The following is a 19,774-nucleotide window of genomic DNA, read 5'->3' as shown; positions in this document are numbered from 1 at the left end:
CTTGCTTGCTTTAGTATAACATTGAATAAATGTTTATATGTCAATGCCATTCCTTTCTATATGCATACTTGTCCCATTATTACTTATGTTTCTTTCCCTCTTTTTTTCTGGATTGAAAACAAAATATCATATTGATAGGCACCTAGGAAAGGAAGAAGCTGTATGCTTCCATCTCAAATAATCAGCATTGGCATATTTTGCTTTACATAGAGAAGAAGAGAAGAAGGGGCAAAAATATTGACTCTGCTGCTAGCCAATCAAATATACCTACAAAGCTCACAACTAGGATATGAGGAAGATAAAGTTGCTTTTTTTCACAGTTGCCCTGTAGCAAATTGTACTTAAGACAATGCTTTCCTTGAGTCTGAAAATAATATGTAGCCATCAGAGGTGATAGATAATGATAGCTTGATTCTCCATCATTATTTTCCCCTTGAAAAATATCCAGATTGGTGACCATCACCGTATCCAACTGCCACACATTTCATTTAAATCGGTAAAATAAATCAGTAAAGTAAATATTGTAGTATACTGTAATATACAATGTAATATACAGCTTATTTTCCCCCTCCTCATAACACAAAACAACACTATAGTTTTTCATCATGCAGAACCAGCTCTAGTTTTTCTGTATTATAATTGCTCAGTTTTGTGTCCTTTTCAAGTCCACAGGGTATTTTTAAATAGAATTATTAAAAGTATGAACAATGTTACAAGTTTTCAAACCTCTATGTAACTTGCCTTTTATCAATTTTTTTCTAACATTTTTATACCCCGTTTTTCATAATTTCAAATTTTTCTTCTTAATCATTTTATTATTTATTACTATTTTACCTGGTTTGATAAAATCCTTCCTTTATAATTTATTTTGATAGTTTTTTCCCCATGCATCTTAACAGAAAATGATGTATTACTAGGACAGACATTGTTACCTATAATGTCACCATGATGTCCCAATGGCAGTATTGGGACTAAACCTAGTAATACCATGGAATTTTGTTTTAATTGTTCTACTGTTTCAATCTTTGTTAGCTATTCAGCATTTCATTTAACTCCATTATGCATCCAAGATTCAGATTATGTAGAAGAAAATAAAATGTACAATACAAAACCCAATATAGTATACATAATAAAAATGTATTCTGGGTTAGTAGGCTTTGCTGTCAACAACACACAAAGGCTACAGGCTACAAATACAACTTTGCTATAGCAAGAATTATCTTGGGATCTTTATCTGCCAAAAAAAATACCCAAAACCCTGCATAGAATTCTGTCTGACTGATAATGTTTTAAGAAGTGGTGTCAGCAGCTCATTACAAATATTTCAATAAAAATTACAATAAAGCAGAACCCGATCCTGTGATTAAAAGATATTCAGCATGTACAAGTGGACAGTTCAAAGATCTATCTGTGTGTGGATATAACCTGCATGTCTGTAGTTGCTTGTGATTTTTCTCTCGTCTTTAAACAGCCTTTTATTGGAGTTCTACAGTCTTTCTGTTAATCTTTTCACTCACAAAGTCAAAATATTCAAATAAAAATTTAAGTGGGGGGATTAAAAGACAAGATTGAAACTCTGAAATGCGAACTTTTACAAGAGAGGCTTGCAACATTTACACATGCTAATGAATTACTTACTTATTATAAATAAATTATTTGATAAATCAGCTATTTCATTTGTTTTCATATCATTTTAATGAAAATATATTATTCTTATTTTTTAGACATATTTTATCTTTTCTTCTTACAAGAACTTAAAGCAAAATAAAACAATAAAATCAACTTAAACCATGCATGTTCCATTCTGCAATAGGATGGAGTTGTCTGCTCCCTAGTGATAGTTTGGTGGGGAAGGTATTGCTTGTGTTTTCACCCTTCTTCATAATTGATTGATTGATTGATTGATTTTATATGCACCCATATACTCTTGGTGATTCTTTTTTATTTATTTTTAATTGTTACTTTAATCCTATTAAGTAAGCTGAATCAAGGTCTTCTGTACCTGAGATGGCCAATTAATAAATTAAAAATATATAATATCAAGGGAAAATGTATGGGGGGAAAACCTGGGTCACAAATATGTGACCACCTAGCTGGTTTCCATTCTTAGCAACCTTTCCTGATGTGTTGCATCTGAGCTCCTTTTGGCTCACTTTTGGAACACAGTATCCATTCAAGTTTAAGATCTACATTCCAAAAAGTCACAAATTAAAATGTCACCTCAGACATGGATTAACCCAATGGCCTTTTGCTAACTAGCATGTCTCAAGGTTTGCTTCCTACAGCAATACGGGGATAATAGAGATAAATATAAAAATGATGTTACTTCAGCAGCATAGTCTTCATAAAGTTTTTGAATCATTTGCGCTAGAAAAAATGTACAATAAGCTTATTTCTTTGTTTATTTTATAATATTACTAACCCATCCAAAAGAGTTCTGACAGCATGAAGCATCAGGTCAAAGGGGAAAAAGCATAATAATAAATGGTTAGATTCAGAATTAGTATTAAATCAAAATCAGTTCTTGAAGGCTCATTTGAAATAGGATATATTTAATGTTTGGAATTACAGCAAGGTGGTAGAATATATGTACTTTGGGGAGGAGGACATTCCAGAAAATGGGGACTCTTACAGAGAAGCCCTGGTATCCATATTTGGGGACACTCACAAATAGGTCTGGGTTGTAGGGAGCCCTCTCTGAATGATCAGTTCAGAGAGCAAATTCATTTCTGAACAAGACATTGTCTGAAAGTTTACTAGAATCTATGCAGTAAATTTAATATAGGTGTAATTCTACATGGATGGAGTCAATACATGGATACAATAAATGTATCCATTTCAACCTATCTTACATCACGCTACCTACATCAGTACTCCAATATTGCAGCACAATGGACACAATTTATTTATTTATTTATTTATTTATTTATTTACTTATTTATTTATTTATTTATTTATTTATTTATTTATTTATTTATTTATTTATTAGACATATACCGCTTCATAGGGCTTTCAGCCCTCTCTAAGCGGTTTACAAATTTTTTTAAGCAAATTGAGTCAGCAACCTGCCCCCACAGTCTGGGTCCTCATTTCACCCACCTCGGAAGGATGGAAGGCTGAGTCGACCTTGAGCCGGTGAGATTTGAACCGCTGAACTGCAGATCACAGTCAGCTAAAGTGGCCTGCAGTACTGCACCCTAACCACTGCGCCACCTCGGCTCTTACAATATACAATATACAATGGAGAAATGTATAAATCTTTGTGACTGTGAGCTATAGTTAACATCTATTTTTCAGTCTAATCTGCTTTTCAGCATGATTTGATGGAGTAAAATATGGAGAGAGTAAAAAAAACCAGTATACCACTAAGATATTTTGAAGAAAGAATGCAATATAAATATAATAAACTCTCAGAGGTCTCTTTATAACTATTTAAAAATAATAATAAAATACATGTATTAATGTCCCTAAATAACTCATTTTGCTTTGAGAAGGAAGTCAATGTGTCACACCCAGTTCTGGATTTCATATTAACTTCCACAATATTTATTTTTGCTCTTAAACATTTTAAATGATTGTGTTTGGAAAAATAACCCCCCAAAAATTCCTCTTTCCCCACAGTTTTTTTCCTAACAACACCTTTTTAAAATGTACTAAAAAAAGTTTTGGGGGGGGCAGTTTTATTGGATGTTTAACCAAATAGCAAAAGGTGGTGATAGTAAATATGATTTTAATTATCTTTTGAAATATTTTCTATGCTGATAGCACAGCCAAAACTTGCAAGAAAAATAGGTATTTTCTTAATACATTTTAATAGGTGATCTTAAACTTTATTTGTATTTCTTTTCTTTATAGAAGTTTCCTTTCCCATCAGCATTAGATATAAGCTGACATTCTCCAAGTAATAGCACTGCCATTTCAGGCTTTCTGCATAGGATTCAGTCCAAAAGATATTGTTTATGGTTCATAAAATCTTACAACTGTGACCATTTTAGGATACTGGCAGTACTGTATAGGGTCTCAACTTTCATTGTGCTGTAAATTAAGGGGGGGGGGGTATGCTAATACTCCTTAGAGGACATTAAAACAGAGCTCAGCAATGGTTAAATGGAATTTTATAAGTGCATTCAGTGAAGAACTGTTTTGCATTACATGAGTTGAATACCTTAGAGATGACACACATCTGCAGGCACTTTATTAAATCCTTAGTCAGCACTTTTGAACATGATGAGATTACTTCTTCATTTGACTGGAGAAAGAAAAGCTAAGATCTTGTACTGGGCTGCAGAATTCTTTTTGATGTTTCACCTTGAACATTTGGGAAAGGGCAGTGAAATCCATTTTATGGACTTCACAGAATTGCAAGAGCTCCGGGTACAGGCAGACAAAATGTCTGCGTGCCAGCTCAGGCAGCATCCTGGGAGTATCCGATACAAAAGGATTTCTAAGAGCAGGTATAAATCTGGGCAGTTCCTGATAGCTTATAAAAACAGATTAAAAGTAATATAGTGGCATTTTTTTTAAAAAAAAAAAGAACTTTGATTGCAGCTGTATAACGTACCCAAACAGTGGGAAATTTCATGGAATATAAATGTAGATCTCTTGGCACACCACAAGCACCCACCGTTAAACTTTGCTTCTCTAACAATGAAAGTTTATCAAAAAGGATTGTTCGCTTTTGAAACAGGCATGTAAACTTTTGGTCCAAAAGGAAAGTGAGTGGGGGGGAAATCCCCAAAAGAATAAGAGAACACTACAGAAATACTACTTTGATTAATTATTAATTAATTTGTTGCTATTAGCTTGAGAGAGGTTGTTAAAGATACATAGGTTAAACCTAATAAAAGCATGTGAGCATGTATGACATTGTGACATTTCCAGAAGCCTGTGTGTAATTGGGTTGTCATAATTGGGTTGTGATCAAGCAATCCTGCCATCTGGTTTGATCCACAAAGAGTTAACGTTGTTCCCCTGTTGTCTCAGGTGTGATTGGTGCCTGCAAGGTGTCACGTTGACACCTCCAGTGCTGGGCGACTCTGTGCCTTTATTGACATGTTGCTTGCCAAGAACACAATAGCACTCTGTCTGCAAATCTCCGCTAAAAATCATCTTTCAAAAAAAAAGAAAGAGAGAGAAAGTTTGAAAGCCTTAAGGCTTCGACAAAGGCACAAAGAGCTGCAGTGCGCCGGCTCAAAACTCCCGAGTCAGCAACTTCTATTGATTAAAAACTAACCTTTAAAGTAACTCTCGGAGTGTGTGGTTAGCATTTAAATTTAAACATGTCACGAGTTGATTTGTGTTACTGAATACCAACTCTGAAGGAGCTACATTCACATCAGGGCTTTCTCCTCCTCCTCCTCCTCTTCCTCCTCCTCCTCCCCCAATTCCCTGAAGCAGCTAAGTATTTCATGAAGTGTCAGTGGGGCAAACGAGAGGGAGAAAGGTGTTTATAGGGAGACCGTTCAATTGGCATGAGCCTTCTAAGTTTTCTTTCCCATGTAAATAGTCAACTCCTCCCCTAAACCCTCTCCCCCCCCTCCCCGCCAAAGGAAAGTGTGGGGAGTGCAACACAATAATTAGCCCTTTGTCTAACTTTCCCAAGTGCCAGAGAGGCCGATTAATTAAATATACAACAGCATTGGGTTTTGGAGTGGGGGTCTTGCTTTCTGGGTAGGTCATAAATTAGGCTGAATAAATACTTCAATGTGTTTGCAGTGGGCCTGCTACGTCAGAGCCCCTGGAAGGTTGGTGGGAGGAGAGCCTTGTGTTTCTTGCTAATGATAGTCACGTCTGGGTCTGTCTGGTTGCTCCTAGCAACCAGACATGATGTAACACCAGGATGAACTTGAACTTGGGGACTTGAAAAGGGAACAATAGACCAGAGCAATCAATAAAGCCTATTTCAGTGAAGGATTACAGAGCTGCTCTGGGGTAACCTTGTCTGCAAGGCACACACTGAATAGTAAGATGGGCAAAGAAAGTTTTACCCTCTTTTTTTTTTAAGGAGGGCAGAAGCACTGCAGAACTCTTTTTAAAAAAAGTTATGCAGTGAGTAGCAGAGGAGAAAAATGTGGCATGGAAAAGGGCACCTCCTGCTGTCCAAAATGTGGATTGTGTATCACTAAAAAAAAGAGGGGCTATGTATACAGGCTGCCTTCGGCAATAGTGTAAATTAAGTTTAAGTCTTTTACCGCATGTTCCTAAGTGATCCCAGGCATATTGATGTCCAGATTCAGAATCAAATCACTATACTACTAAGTACTCAGACCAAATTTAAGTAGCCCTATCAATTATTTAAAGCTTCTAAAGTAAACATTATATCAGATCCATAATCAAGCCGGATGGCAGGGTTTAGACTCTTGATAGGAAAGTTTGAACTATAGTTTGCCTAACAATTAGAAAGTTGTCCAACTTTTTGCATCTTGATTCTAAACTGGGGCATTGATAGAAATGCCTGTTCTGCTGCAATAAGGCAGTTCTTGCAGGTGGTACAGACACATACTATGGAAACATTTATGTATTGAAACAAACCTTGGGTTTGTTTAGGAAGGACCCTTATGTGAAGATGAAGGTAATTTAAATTAAAATATATTTTGTACCAAAGTACTTAAGTGTAACATTCTACTGATGGCAACAGCTTAAACCATAATTCATACAGATCATATTTATGAAACTTGGCATTTATTTACTCCTCTTTACTGATTGAATTAATTTTCTCAAAATATGTTCACACTAATCTGGCGGGTAACATCTGCGTCAAAATAATGAATTCAGATTCCTTAGTCACCCAAGGAAATTTTTGTGTAAAAAGTTCCAAAACAAATAGATTTCTATTTAATCTCAGCCAATTTCAATCTGATTTACAAGGAATGCTGTGAAACAATAGCAGATGCAAACATATTAACTTTGTAAATGTCCAGAGAACTAGATAGTAAAGTAAAAAAGGACACTAAAGTATACATATTGACAGAAGTTTCTCTTTCACAGTTAAATATTTTAAATAAAACAATACTTGTTTAACATACCCTCATGACTTTCTGCCAACGCTTAAATCAACCTTTAAGACAGCCATCTTTTCCCATTTTTTGTCATGTACAATTTAAATATAAGCACTTGGTTACTTGGTGGATTCAGTAACAATTTAAAATCAGCTTTCATCTCTAGAAAGTATTATCTCCTTCATAGGAAGCATGAGTATTACATTATTAATAATACATCAGTATAAATTATTATTGTTCTTAAAATGAAGTGGTACAAGTATAGTGTGTTTTGTGTTTGCGATGTGTCATCATTGTTCAGAAATTCAAGAAATGTAAAATGGGCATTAGGTGAAAAAAAGCTGTGTTAAAGAACAGGGAGGTCTATGTACAGTTGATTATCTTAGACTATAATTCAGTTCAGTCTTACCCACTGGAGTAGAAGCTTATAAAATCCTATGTCAGCTATTTGGGGCTTAATGTGGTGAAAAAGACAATTGAAAACTGTAATCATCCAGACCTCTGTTCCAGTAATAAGGCTTCCCCCTTTTCTCCTCCATTTACAATTCCAAAACTGCTTTAAAGAAAAAAGGAATCTGTTTCAGTGTTGGATGCCAGCCTAGTACCATAGACCCATTTGGATGCCATAAGTGAATTCAATGAAATATATGGAAAATGATTTTTCAGAATGCCATTTCCATATAGAGATGCTATCATTGTGTAGACTTGCAACATTAGACTGGCTAACCTGACACCAGTGCCAACTTTTAAATACGCATGTTATTTAATAGTTTACATGTTACATTGCTATTCTCCACAAGTGAGCTGTTTCTCAGTCTTGGTCAGAAAGAAAAGAATATTTCTAGGAATGTTCCACTTCTAGAATGCTCTCTGAAGAAAATGTCCTTTGGTTTTTAAACATTTTTCCTGTCAATCAGTGTCGTTCTAAAGGACCAAGACTTCAAAGAAGTTCGAAATCAGCTTTGAATTTGTCTGATGTCAGCTGATGTTTGAAACTGATTCAATTTATTTTTGATTATATGCCAGTTTATTTGAAATCAGAGTAAAACTGTTCCTTCCACCCCCTTTTTGAATCCATGAAGTTCTGCAGAAGTTAACAGTGGTTTATTTTTCCCTTTGGTAAAAAAAAAATGTTTTTTCATCATGCCTTTTAGCTCCTGGATTCAAGACAAAATCACATCCTGTTCCTATTTGGAACCATATTTACACTGTTTACAAATTTTACCGTGCCCTTCTTCACTTTGTTTACTGCAACAGCAGGCAGTTATGATTATTGCTATTGGGAAAAGCATTTATTTGCACATTTGCTGGCATGTTACCCTTGTCACTATTGTAGCCAACAAGAGACTTTCAAAAGCAACAGAGTTCTAGCTATTGGTAAGCCACCATTCATCACTTATTTTTTTTCCTATTCTGAAAGATATACTTTAATTAATGTAAATGTGACCAGAACAGCTAGTTCCAAAGTGATGGAAGTCTCAAAATTACAAAATCTCTCTCAAAATTTTCCATGGCCTTATTTTGAAATTTATAATCTCATAATTCATGATGAGATCATTAGATTCTCATTCATGAATTAACATTATCAACATCAGTGCATATCTGAAATAAACCTGTATGTCTTGTAATGAAGCTATTGAGACTACAGCCTATTCTGAACATGTTGGGAATTGTATTTTCTATTATGGCATAATTATTTTTGTTTACTGCAATGGAAAATTGATTTTATCGGACCTTCTTTATTTTTTATCATAAATTTAGTATAGATCAACAACAATTGTTTCTTAATTTAGGACTTGTCTTTCATGTTTTAATTTGAAGCTGAGTTTAAGATGTTTTACACAACTCTGCACCTTTTGCTTCATAGACTTTCAATGCAAAAGGTATAGGTGTAAGCCAGATCACTAAAATAGAAACCTTTATTGTAAAAGAGTTCCTTTTTTCTACAACATTTCATTTATTTATTTTATATTCATTTATTAAATTTGTATGCCACTATCTCCCTACAAGGTGACTGGATGGCTATAGATTAGAATAGCCATTAGCCAAGGCAGAATGGCTGTGCCTTAACATGCTTTTAAATGGATATTAGTCTTGAACTGTTTTAGCAATCAAAGTTTATTATAATTATAGGAAAATAAATGCAATGCCATAGTTAAATCATATTTTTGGTCAAAATGTATCCTAAATAAATGTGAACTTTGATAACACTTACAAGAGCATATAGCAAGAAGCAGTATTCTACTGGTTTGGACCAGTTCGCCCGAACCGGTAGCAGAAATCATGCATGACCCCACCCACAGCTCTATGGCATCCCATTTAGGCTCTTTTTTTAAACCAAAAGTGCATGTGTGCGCTCACATTTGTGAACCGGTATGGAAGGGAAGTCAATACCACCCCTGCATATAGCTGTGTTTAGACTCTGATGAAAAATGTCAAGGAAGTATATATAGTAAGAATTATTAAGTCAATTATGTCAAGCTACAATTGCCAACTTTGTGATGATATTAACAAATTTCAAACAATAGAAAACCACTGCAAAAACTAAGTGTTCTTCTGCTGCTCCCTTGTCCTCTCCCCTTAAGGCCCTTTATCTCTTCTTTTAGCCTTTTTTAATGAGTTGTGGATGTGCATTATTTTAGTACCCATTGTGCTGTCGTACTACATAAGTTCATATTGATATGTCCATTCAATATTGTTCATTTCCCAATTTTCAAGGAATTACACAGATAAATAAGAGACTAAGGGTGCACAGTTTTAATCCGACTTGATCTGTCTCATATTCTAGTACCAAAACAGTGAAATTAATGATTCCCGGTTTTCTTTTTACAGAGTTTCCATCCATCTCAATGAATTTATATTAGAATTCTCTCGCAGATCACTAATTCTGCTTTTCCTTTGTCTTCTTTGCAGTCCTGGTACCTGGGATAAAACTCACAGCTTCCCACCATCCAGCAGACAGACCATCTCTTCCCCGTCCCAACTCTGTAACATGGAAGCAGCCACAAAACAGTGTTGTTACTTCACGTCCATGGAAGGGGAGCAGACAGAGATTGACAACAAACAACTGCTCTTACTCAGAGACGGCAAACATTATGATTGAGCATCAAAGGCCGTAATATTGTGGGGGGAGGAGGGAGTTTGAGGGTTGGGGTTTTGGTTTGGTTTGAGTTTTTTTTTTAAAAAAAAGAACACCTTAGTGACCGACGTAATTTCTCATATGGTGCTGGAAATGTTTGAGCTTCATATTTTTGAAGTGTTGCAAGTGGTAGTGTAAGAATTAGGGACATTGGGTAGCAGAGCGAGCCTGCTGGCTACTTACTGACTTGCTATTGTAACCCTTTCCATACAGCACCTAACTGTTTTACAGTATTTTTTACTGATTAATTTCCCATACGAGTGTGAGACTTACTGACAGATCCGAAGAGCTACACATAAATAACTTTATAGTAGCTGAGTTCTTCAGTATGGAGCTTACAAGACAGTTGTGGGGCATGTTTTTTTTCTGTAACATATCAGGATTTTTTTAAAATTTCGCAATCAGCAATTCAATATATGACATGAATCATAAGATGGTTATTGACAGGTTGGTTTTCCACACAAGTGGCAAAGAAATATAAATCATCAACCTACTACAGGTCAAACAAAAAAGAAAAAAAATTAAATGCTGCACTTAACATGAAACATTTTTGACAATTTTCAACAATGACATGAAATTCATATGGAAATGGGGAAGTTGGTCTGTTTTGATAGAAACTGATAGGAATCAATCAAAACAATCGAATTTTGAATTGAGAAAAGTGCAATTTCATTCGATAGCTAAATATCTTTGTAAGATAGAGATTGTTGAAAATTCTATTTTTGTTTTCCAAGTCCTTCCACCCCAGGACTCTAAATTATTGGGGTAAAAAAACAGCCTTGCAAGAAAAAAAAGGGGAGGAGCTATTTTTGATTTTTATGTTTTTTATTGTTAAACTTGTATCCCTTTAAAACTGAAGGAAATTTAAAACGTTCACACACAAAATTTAATGGTGCTTTTACCACAATATGTTATCTTCATTAAATGCTAATTATTTTCTGTTATCAAAGCACATAATTAAAATTAAATCATAATATCTGTTCATTATATAAGCTAAAAGTCAATTATAATAGAGTATGACAATTCTGACAAATCATACATGTTTCCGGCAATATAGGGTATATCACTTCTTAAAATATTTTGACCACAATTTAATGCGGAGCAAGGCATGTTTAAAAAGTAGCTTTAAGCATTTTTTGTAACCTGCATTGGATTGAGGTCCTTAATATAATAAGAGAGATAGCTGTCCAGAAAGTAAAATGCCTCTTGTGTCCCCGAACTGGCTGTTTCTTTTCTTTTCTTTCTGGACTGCAAAGGCATCAGTAGAGAAGCAAAATGTGGATTTATATTTTATGCCAGTTCAAAGTAAGGGCACTTGCTTAAAAAAAAAGTTTGGACCCCAAATGTCCTGTATCTTATGTAAAAAAAAAATGAAAAAAAAAACGGCAAAAAACAGCAAAAAAAATGCAAGTGATTTTTTTTCCCTATCAGACAGCGGAGCACCCCTTTGCTTTCCATGCAACTTTAAGAAGGTTTCCTATATTATACATATATATACATTCTGGTTGGCAAATCTAGCTAATCAGAGAAAGTCTCTGCATGTTCTAGTGTTAGTAACTAATTTTTATATAGTTAATGTAGGGTAAAGTAGAGTGCATTAAGACACAATATTGTAATCCCTAATCCAGGCACTTGCCTTTAAACTATGTTTGTTCAGCCCTTCAGAAGGGTTTCTACTACTGTCCTATACAATCAAGTAAACTGAATTTCTTGGGAAGACACTTTGCTCCTCATCTTTTCCCTAAAATTATTTTTTTTGTTTTGTTTTGTTTTCTTGATTTGCACGAAACAAAATAATAATAATAATAATTCCATATCAATGTGCCTTGCCCTGGATAGCGATTATTTGTGGAATTGTTGCACATGTTCCTCTATTGAAAGGGTTATTTTTCGCCACCTAGTCAAGCATTTGGAGACACTTTTTTGTAAATGTGACTTTTATGTCCACCATTGTCAGTTTCAGCATCTTAGAATACAGTAGAATGTTAGTTGTTTCACAGATAGGGGTAGTGTTTTCTTGTCCTGTACGGTCAGTGGCAGTGCTATTCTGATATCTGTAGATGCTAGAGTATATCAGTATTTTTGATGTGGCTGCATTTTACATTTTTTTTTTGGAGTCTTCCTTTTGTTCGTTTTTATTTTTATTTTATTTTTTCCCAGATATATGAAAATATGCAATACCTGCTTATATCATGTAGAAGAAAAGCTTAGCAATTCTTAATTTTTCTTTTAAGTCTTTTTTTTTAATTTGACCAAAGTCAGTGCTGCACTTGAAGCAGCGTGTTTTAGGTGTTTGTCTTTGTACTTTTTTTGTGTGTGATTTTTGAATGCACACGCAGGAAGGGCTCTTCTTAGAGAAGCAGTCAAACTGTGAAGCACTAAGCTGGACCCTGCTTCAAGCAGTTTTCGTTTTTCAATTCTTCCTTTCACAAGCAAGCCTTAAAAAAAAAACACCTCCCATTTTCTTCAAATCCCACACCCATTTTTATTAGCAGATTGCAATCAAACCACATTCAATAAAAAGTATAAAATGCCCATTTTTATATGCACGTTTTTAAACTTCCAAGTTCTGAAAATTGTTTACTGGTTATTCTCTATTTAAAGAAAAAAATGTTTTGGATTTTCATATATGTCAAATAAGTGGTTGAGTAGTCATTTGCTCTGTTGTATTGTGTGATTGTTAGTATTATGGTATCACATCCACTAGCCAGCATCCTTTGCCTTCCCTATAGCACTTAGCAGGGCATTACCTTATTAAGACATATGTGCACTAAAAATAAAAAAATTAGCAGCTTTCAGTGCTTCACAGTGAAGGGGGAAAAAAGCCTAGACAAACATTTTGTCAGAACCTTGCTCTAAGCCAAGGTATTACCAGTAAATTGGTTGTATATACAACAAAATTGCACCCTTTTTTAAAAAAAAGAAACAAAGCAAACTAAGCAATAGTTTGGGCAGTTAGTTGTTTTTAGTAAGCATGTGATAGTCATCGCCAGAAAGAGAGAGAATCAAAGCTGCCCACTCAGAAGCTATGTAATGTGTATGTTGTATAGTTTTATTGATTACACTGATTTATTCTACCCTATTTTATAATGCAGGACTTTTGTAATGTTGTTTAAATAAGGAAAATTTCTGTCAAATTAGCTTAGTGAAATTCTGATTGTTCGTTATAAAGGCAGCATTCATAGAATTGCTTTTTTTTTCCTTTGGGAACTGGATTTAAGTTAAAAACTTTCCTGTTTCCTTTTTTGTATGTATTTAAATACAGGTTTTTTTTTCCTTCTCTCAATAGTATAGCATATTCCTATGCTTGAGAAGTATAGGCTACTGAAAAACCATTGTAAATGGACATTACAGATATGCTGTATTTTTGAAGAGGTTTTATCATATTAAGGTGGTAAAGTTAGGGAATTCTGATTGGAATCACACAAAACAAATTGTTTTTAAAGGCTTTAAACATTAGGCATGTGATCAAGGGTGTTTACCAACAGAAGCTGTAAAGCATTAAAGACACTAAATTGACATTTGTTTCATCTTATTGTCATGCAATAACAGCAGTTTGAATCTGTTCAGGTGTGGAGAACAGACTTTTCTTCCTCAAAGCAGAGTGGAGAATATAGATCTGAAGGGAGAATAATTGCATGGGGTGTGCAATTGTCCTTAATAGAAAAATAATCCTGGATCACACGCTGCAGAATCAGATTAACATACCCATCGCCCAATTCAAAACTGCTTTTTATTCTTTGCACAAACAGCTTTTCTGCCCAATGTCATTCTTTCAAGATGACCAGATGCCCAACACCAACCCTTTTTCCTCCTTATCCCAAATAGAAACAGCAGTTCTTTCCTTGAATTGACTTGACTAACAGAAGTTTTATTCTCTTGATCCCTTTTCCAAAATAGGGCTTAGCTTATTGTCATCCTGCACACTCCCAAGATATTGCATTATGTATTCATTAAAAACCCAATGCAATCTTTCCCAACCTGATGTTCTCCAAGAATGTAGGACTATGGTTCCTGTTATCCCAGAATAGCATAGTCAGTGACCATGTTTGCTCATGAAGATAAGATGTAGAGACAAATGTGGCTGGAAAATCTTGATTTGAGAAGGGCACCAGCCATGGGGGTACCTTTTCTGTAAGAGGGTTTCCAGCCTTCTCTTTCAGGTTGACAAGTAAAGGAATAGAACTGTTTTTTCATCTTCACAGAATTCAGTCAGCCCAGAGGAATATGCAAAAATCCCTCTACCTACTTTTCTTTTAATGTCTTCTCTTCGTTCCATATAGCTTTCAGTTTTGTAGTGACAGTATTAAATTTACTGTGCACACACACACACATGAGAGAAAAGGCAGAAAAAAACCACCATCCAAACACATGGCATAAAACTGATCTCTTTTTTCCCTTGTGATTTAAAAAAAAAACAAATGTCAATATTATTCCTTGCATTGTGTCTCTGGAAATATCTTTTTATGGTTTTACTTTGGTAGAAGGCCTCCTTAGAACAAACATTGCAAACCACAATGGGGATGAAAATGTAAGGAGAGCTTCAATGGCACCTAAAAGAAACTCATCTTTCATACAATCTGTTGGGGGAGAATCTCATGAAATAAACTCTGCCTACCAGGCAAGGTTTCCATTAAATTCAAGCTTACGAAGCCAATTTTGTCTTGAAGTCGATGCATGTATTACTGTTGGACAGTAAAACCCGGCTATTCCATCATCAAGTCCAAGGCTGTGCAATAGTCTAATTAGTATTGAGTACCATTTCCCTTTTATTTTTTCCAATAAAAAAACAGTGGGATGAAAATTGCTTTGATATATAGCAGGTAACATTGAAGCTATTCCATAGCACTTAACTGTAGTGAATACTGTGTCACCAATTCTGAAATCAATTTAATGTTTAATGCAAATCCATTACATGGTGCTATTACAGGCTGGCAAAATGATTTACAAAAATGTGACAACTTGGGCTCAATTCACTCTGCTTTCCAACAATGTAAATGCATAGCAGTGTTTATCTGCATGAGAACTATGCACTAATATAAATCTGAAAAAAAAAAAAGAAATATATCAACTTTGGTATCTACTTTCCGTTAACTTCAATCCTTGCCTTTTTGGTCATTATTATAAATGCCAGCTTTAGGACAGAAAGAAATATAAGAAAACCAGCATAATACCTGATATATTAAAAATGTAGTGCCTGTGAAATCTGTATTATATTGCTCTTCTGAAGTAAGATTTTTCTACACCAGTAGCCTTCGCTGTCTGTCAGAACCTTCTGATATAGGTGATGTAAAATAACCAAACAATATTAATGCATGCTATTCCATAATGCTTAGTGAGCTGTATGAATATTACTCAAAGTTATGTTAGTCTTTTTTTCCCTCTGATTTGGTTCTTGTCAGATAGGTTTAAAGATATTTCACTGAGAACACAATTCTGTTTTTCCTTGATTTTGAGTGTTTTCAGTATTTTGGAAATACACATTTAACTTAAAATTCAATTCAGTATTATTTGTGGGGGGCATTCTTCACTTTCAAGGGCAGGTATGGGGTTTGAAATCCATGCCTGGTGGTATCTTTTCTTTGCTTAAGCAGCCTAAGAACTCTAAACGCTTATCTCAGAAGAAGAAGAAATCAAACATAAGTCTTCAGTCGAAGCGACAATTCTCAAACTTGGAACTGACATTGAAAGTGTTTTCCTAATGGACAGTGTTTAAACCAGGTACCCATGCTTGACCCTGTTTCACACCAGACCTCCTTATTTAACAGAAATGTATAAGAACTGTAAAACCAAACCTCATATGGCTATTTACTTTCTGTGCACTGCTGTGCTCTCTCTCTCCTCTTCTCTCTCTCTCTCTCTCTCTCTCTCTTTGTCAAAATTCTGTATAAACTTTGGACCCAATTCATGAGTGGTCACCAGGAATTAACATAGGATTTTGGTATTCAGGTTGGGGCTCCTTTTTATCTCCCAGTCCAAATGGTATAGCTTTCTTTTTCTTTCCAAGATGTTCATTCAGCATACTGCTTTTATTTGAAAGCTGTCAGAGCATTGCAGAAAGGCAGAGCAAATCTTGGTCCCATCCCTTGAAAATGTTAAAGGTGTAGGACATGGACAATGGAAAATGTGAGATTGTAAGTATTTAAGGAGCATTTGATGCAGTCTAGACTGCATTGGAGAACCGTTCCACAGAGCAAAGTAGAGTTCCATTGGCTATAGAGAAATAGGTGAGATTTTGCAGAAAGTTCGTTCTTTTTTCCATAACATTGCCTAATGCAATGTCAGAGGTGTTCATTTGATCCATACTAGGCAACATCTCTCTTTGCACCCACCCTAAACTTCCTGATTTTATTTTTATCTTAATTTTTTAAATTTAATCCTAGACGGAAAAAAGAATCAACATTAATGGGAAGCAGGAATGTTGCTCCTAGCATGACATTAATTGACAAGGAAGCCTCTTTGGCCCAGACGGAAACTATAACACGTTGAGGAAACAAGGGACAGATCTGCCCAGTTTTTCTAGTGTAGCTCTAAAAAGGATGATAGGTCCATTCTCGGTTGTTTGCCTTTTGTTGGTTCATGAGAGTTTCATATCTGGCTTTGCTAGTGTTGCAGTTCTTTTGTGAACACACAAGATCATTTCATGGGACATCTAGCCAGAGTGATTTGGGTATATTTTCAAGACACCAGACATATCCTCTGACATCCACCCATCCCAAGTTAGCTACCCCTGAACTAAATTGTTGGTGTCCTCAACCTTGATTCACCCATGATTTCGATCAATCCTTTTTTTTTTCCTTTCCAAAAGAAAGGAAGAAACCAAGAAGAGTCCAGATCTAAGGAATGGGAGAAACATAGACAGGAGATCTGGCAATAGGGTGGAAATGACCATTCAAGTTGAGGAAAGATTCCATGTTCATGTGATCTTGGAGAGAACAAATATGGAACAGAGTAATGAAGCTAAGAAGGCAATCCTTCACATTCTGCTGGAAAAAGGTTTAGCGGGTGTTTTTCCCCCCCAAGGCTTGCAAAACATGGTAGTGGGATTATTCTGCAAATAAGAATATCTATGATATAATACCTGCCCTTGGCTTATTTGTACAGTTAGCCATTCACCAATCCACTTACTCAGGTCTAACAATCAAACATTTGATTTTTCCGTCTTACGTAACAATGCATTCTCATGTAAAGATTTGCTGCAAATTCACTTAATCCTTGTTTTAATATCCCTGTGTTTCCACTTTTTTATGAATCGGGTCCCTTGTGCCTCTAGTATCCTTGTATTGATCCTCATAGTTACCATTTTAGGTTTACTGTGTTCTGTGAAAATTTGAAATTGGTTGAGAATCACTGTGGGCATCCATTCTTTTCAACTAAATCTGCAGATTTTTTTTTGAGCTGGTGTGAATTAGTTTAACTCTTGTATTCAACCATTAGTGCTACCACCCTCTCACATTACAATACAATTACTGGAAGCAAGTACTGCATTTCCTATGCAACAAAAAAGGAAAATAAAAAATTGCTAATGCTAACAGGCTTTGTTGTTCTTTAGTTTATGACATGCATGCAAGCATCTTTGTTATATATGCAGAATTATGACCATCTGAGATTTTAATACTCTAGGCAAAATGTAGTTTAGGATATTGTAATGAGATAAAGCAATTAGAGTATTGTTAGATCATTGTCACTTCAGAGATATATCATAGTCTTTTTATCTGATTCTGGTTGTAGCAAAATGGCAGATCCAAGGATTTTACAGCAAAAATATCAGGAATGTGGTAGCACCTTTTGTGATACAGAGTGGGTAGAGACTGGTAGAAATTGTACATCAGTCTAACCATTCAGTATATCCAATGCAGCTCTCAAAAGCATATGCCTTTTAATTAAATGTGTCAGTCACAAAAAGTGCAATCAGATTCCTGATTTTTCCCCCATAGACTAACATGGCTCTTCTCCTACAACATCTGCCCTACAGTGTTAAGAACTCTTCACTACCAAAACAGAATGCAGCTAAGAATGTCTCAACTGCAAAAACACACATTCACCTCCCAAATGTTGTTAGGTGCAATTAATTCAAGTTCAGAGAATCGGATGTACTGTTATCTCAAGATACAATCTACAATACTGAGGCAAATTCTTGGATTCTGAAAAGTTAGCTGAATACAGGTAGATTTATATATATCCTTCTATCCAACTGTAGTATAGAACATTCTAGTGGACACCAGAAATGTTAGGCAAGCCCTGGAAGCATTAGGTGCCTGAGCTGTAAAAAATGAAAAACAATCCAAATTCACACACACACAAAAAGACCACCAGATATTCTCTCCCATCGTATTTTATTGTGTGTTTGTATGCAAAGGAAGTAATGTGTGGAACAAAATGCAAGGTTAGAGTGTTACTAGGATCACTTCGAAATGTGGGAGTGAGGGTAGGTGCATGTTTCTGCATATGAACCAAAAAAAGAATAGAAACACAGACCCAAACCTGCAGATGCACAAAAACTTACATCATGAATGATATGTTTATATTTACCCAGAACAGATACACAAAACTGCAGCTTACAAGACCATGGATAATATCCCATGATAGGCTTTTACAGGCATCATGTTAGCACTCACATGGTAAACAGTGGTTCTCCTTTGTCAAATGATGCATTCTTGTTAGTCCTACGTGAAGATATGATTTTCTGGATTTTCAAAAAAACCCTTTATTTCCATTCCTGGTCTATAACCCTGCTTTCATTTGCCCGAATAATGAAAGGCATTGAACCTCTGTGCTGTCTTGGCTGGTTCTTTGGCAATCAATAGGAGCAGGCTTTCTTCCACTGAAGGAAAAGCTTCCCTTGATTTTTTTCTTCAGTCTTTAGCTTAACTAGTGCATTTTCATTTGGAATCAGGGCAGTCAAAGTATTTGCAATCAATCTCCCCTCTCTTAATGACATACAAATTTGGTGTTTTGTTCATAACGCTTTCACTGGCCTGGCATTTGTATAGACCCTATTTACAAATGATCACTCGCATTTCTCTTTGCCACCAATAGAAGAGCTTCTCTAATGGAAGTTTACCATTTACTACTACTTTTTATCCTGAATCAGGAACTAGTTGCTATAATTCATGAATGCCAAGGGTAAGTGAGCTTAAAATATAAATCATCCTACTGTGTCTTTGAAATTATGTTTGTCCAAGGCAGCTTCCCAGAATTAAGATTTCTGAGCTCAGAAGGTCATTCTAACATAGGGAGGCATCAACTGTGGGAATAGACACTCTATGTCCTATTTGGAGGGATATGGTGAGAACTCTAATTCTGTCAAATATCAGAATAATAGAATCTAAAATGAAAGTAAACTTCAGAAATATGTGCATGGTCCATCACTTGAGGTTTTTAGAAGAGATTGGACATCCATTTGTCTGAAATGGTAGAAGGACTCCTGCTTGAGCAGGGGGTTGGACTAGAAGACGAAGGTCCTTTTCAACTCTGTTAATCTATTTCTAAAACTAAGCCTGCTTCCATAAAAGCGGACTTCAATTCCCAGAATTCCTCAGCTACATACTGTGGAAAAGTATATAGCCATAGACTGAGTTAGAGGTATCTCTGTCAGCAATGCTGCATTAGTGATATTAGTGGCTCTCTGCCTTGG

At 35.4% G+C, this 19,774-nt stretch overlaps 1 protein-coding gene across 2 annotated transcripts in view; it reads left to right on the top strand.

The window, feature by feature from the left end:
* NFIA (nuclear factor I A) overlaps nucleotides 1-17,669 on the top strand; it is a 331,843-nt gene extending 314,174 nt beyond the window's left edge. For both annotated transcript variants that reach the window (XM_014075940.2, XM_014075939.2), the window contains one exon: nucleotides 9,912-17,669. In XM_014075940.2, coding sequence (XP_013931415.1) covers nucleotides 9,912-9,929 — 18 coding nt within the window. In that variant the 3' untranslated portion in view covers nucleotides 9,930-17,669. The remainder of the gene's footprint in view (nucleotides 1-9,911) is intronic.
* Nucleotides 17,670-19,774: the final 2,105 nt, after the last annotated feature.

Source organism: Thamnophis sirtalis, unplaced genomic scaffold (genome assembly GCF_051295495.1).
Source record: "Thamnophis sirtalis isolate CommonGarterSnake01/CBP01778 unplaced genomic scaffold, rThaSir2_p1.2 scaffold_7, whole genome shotgun sequence".
Taxonomy (NCBI): Eukaryota; Metazoa; Chordata; class Lepidosauria; order Squamata; family Natricidae; genus Thamnophis; species Thamnophis sirtalis.
The sequence above is the reverse complement of the archived record's forward strand: the minus strand, read 5'-3'. Positions and strand labels throughout refer to the sequence as shown.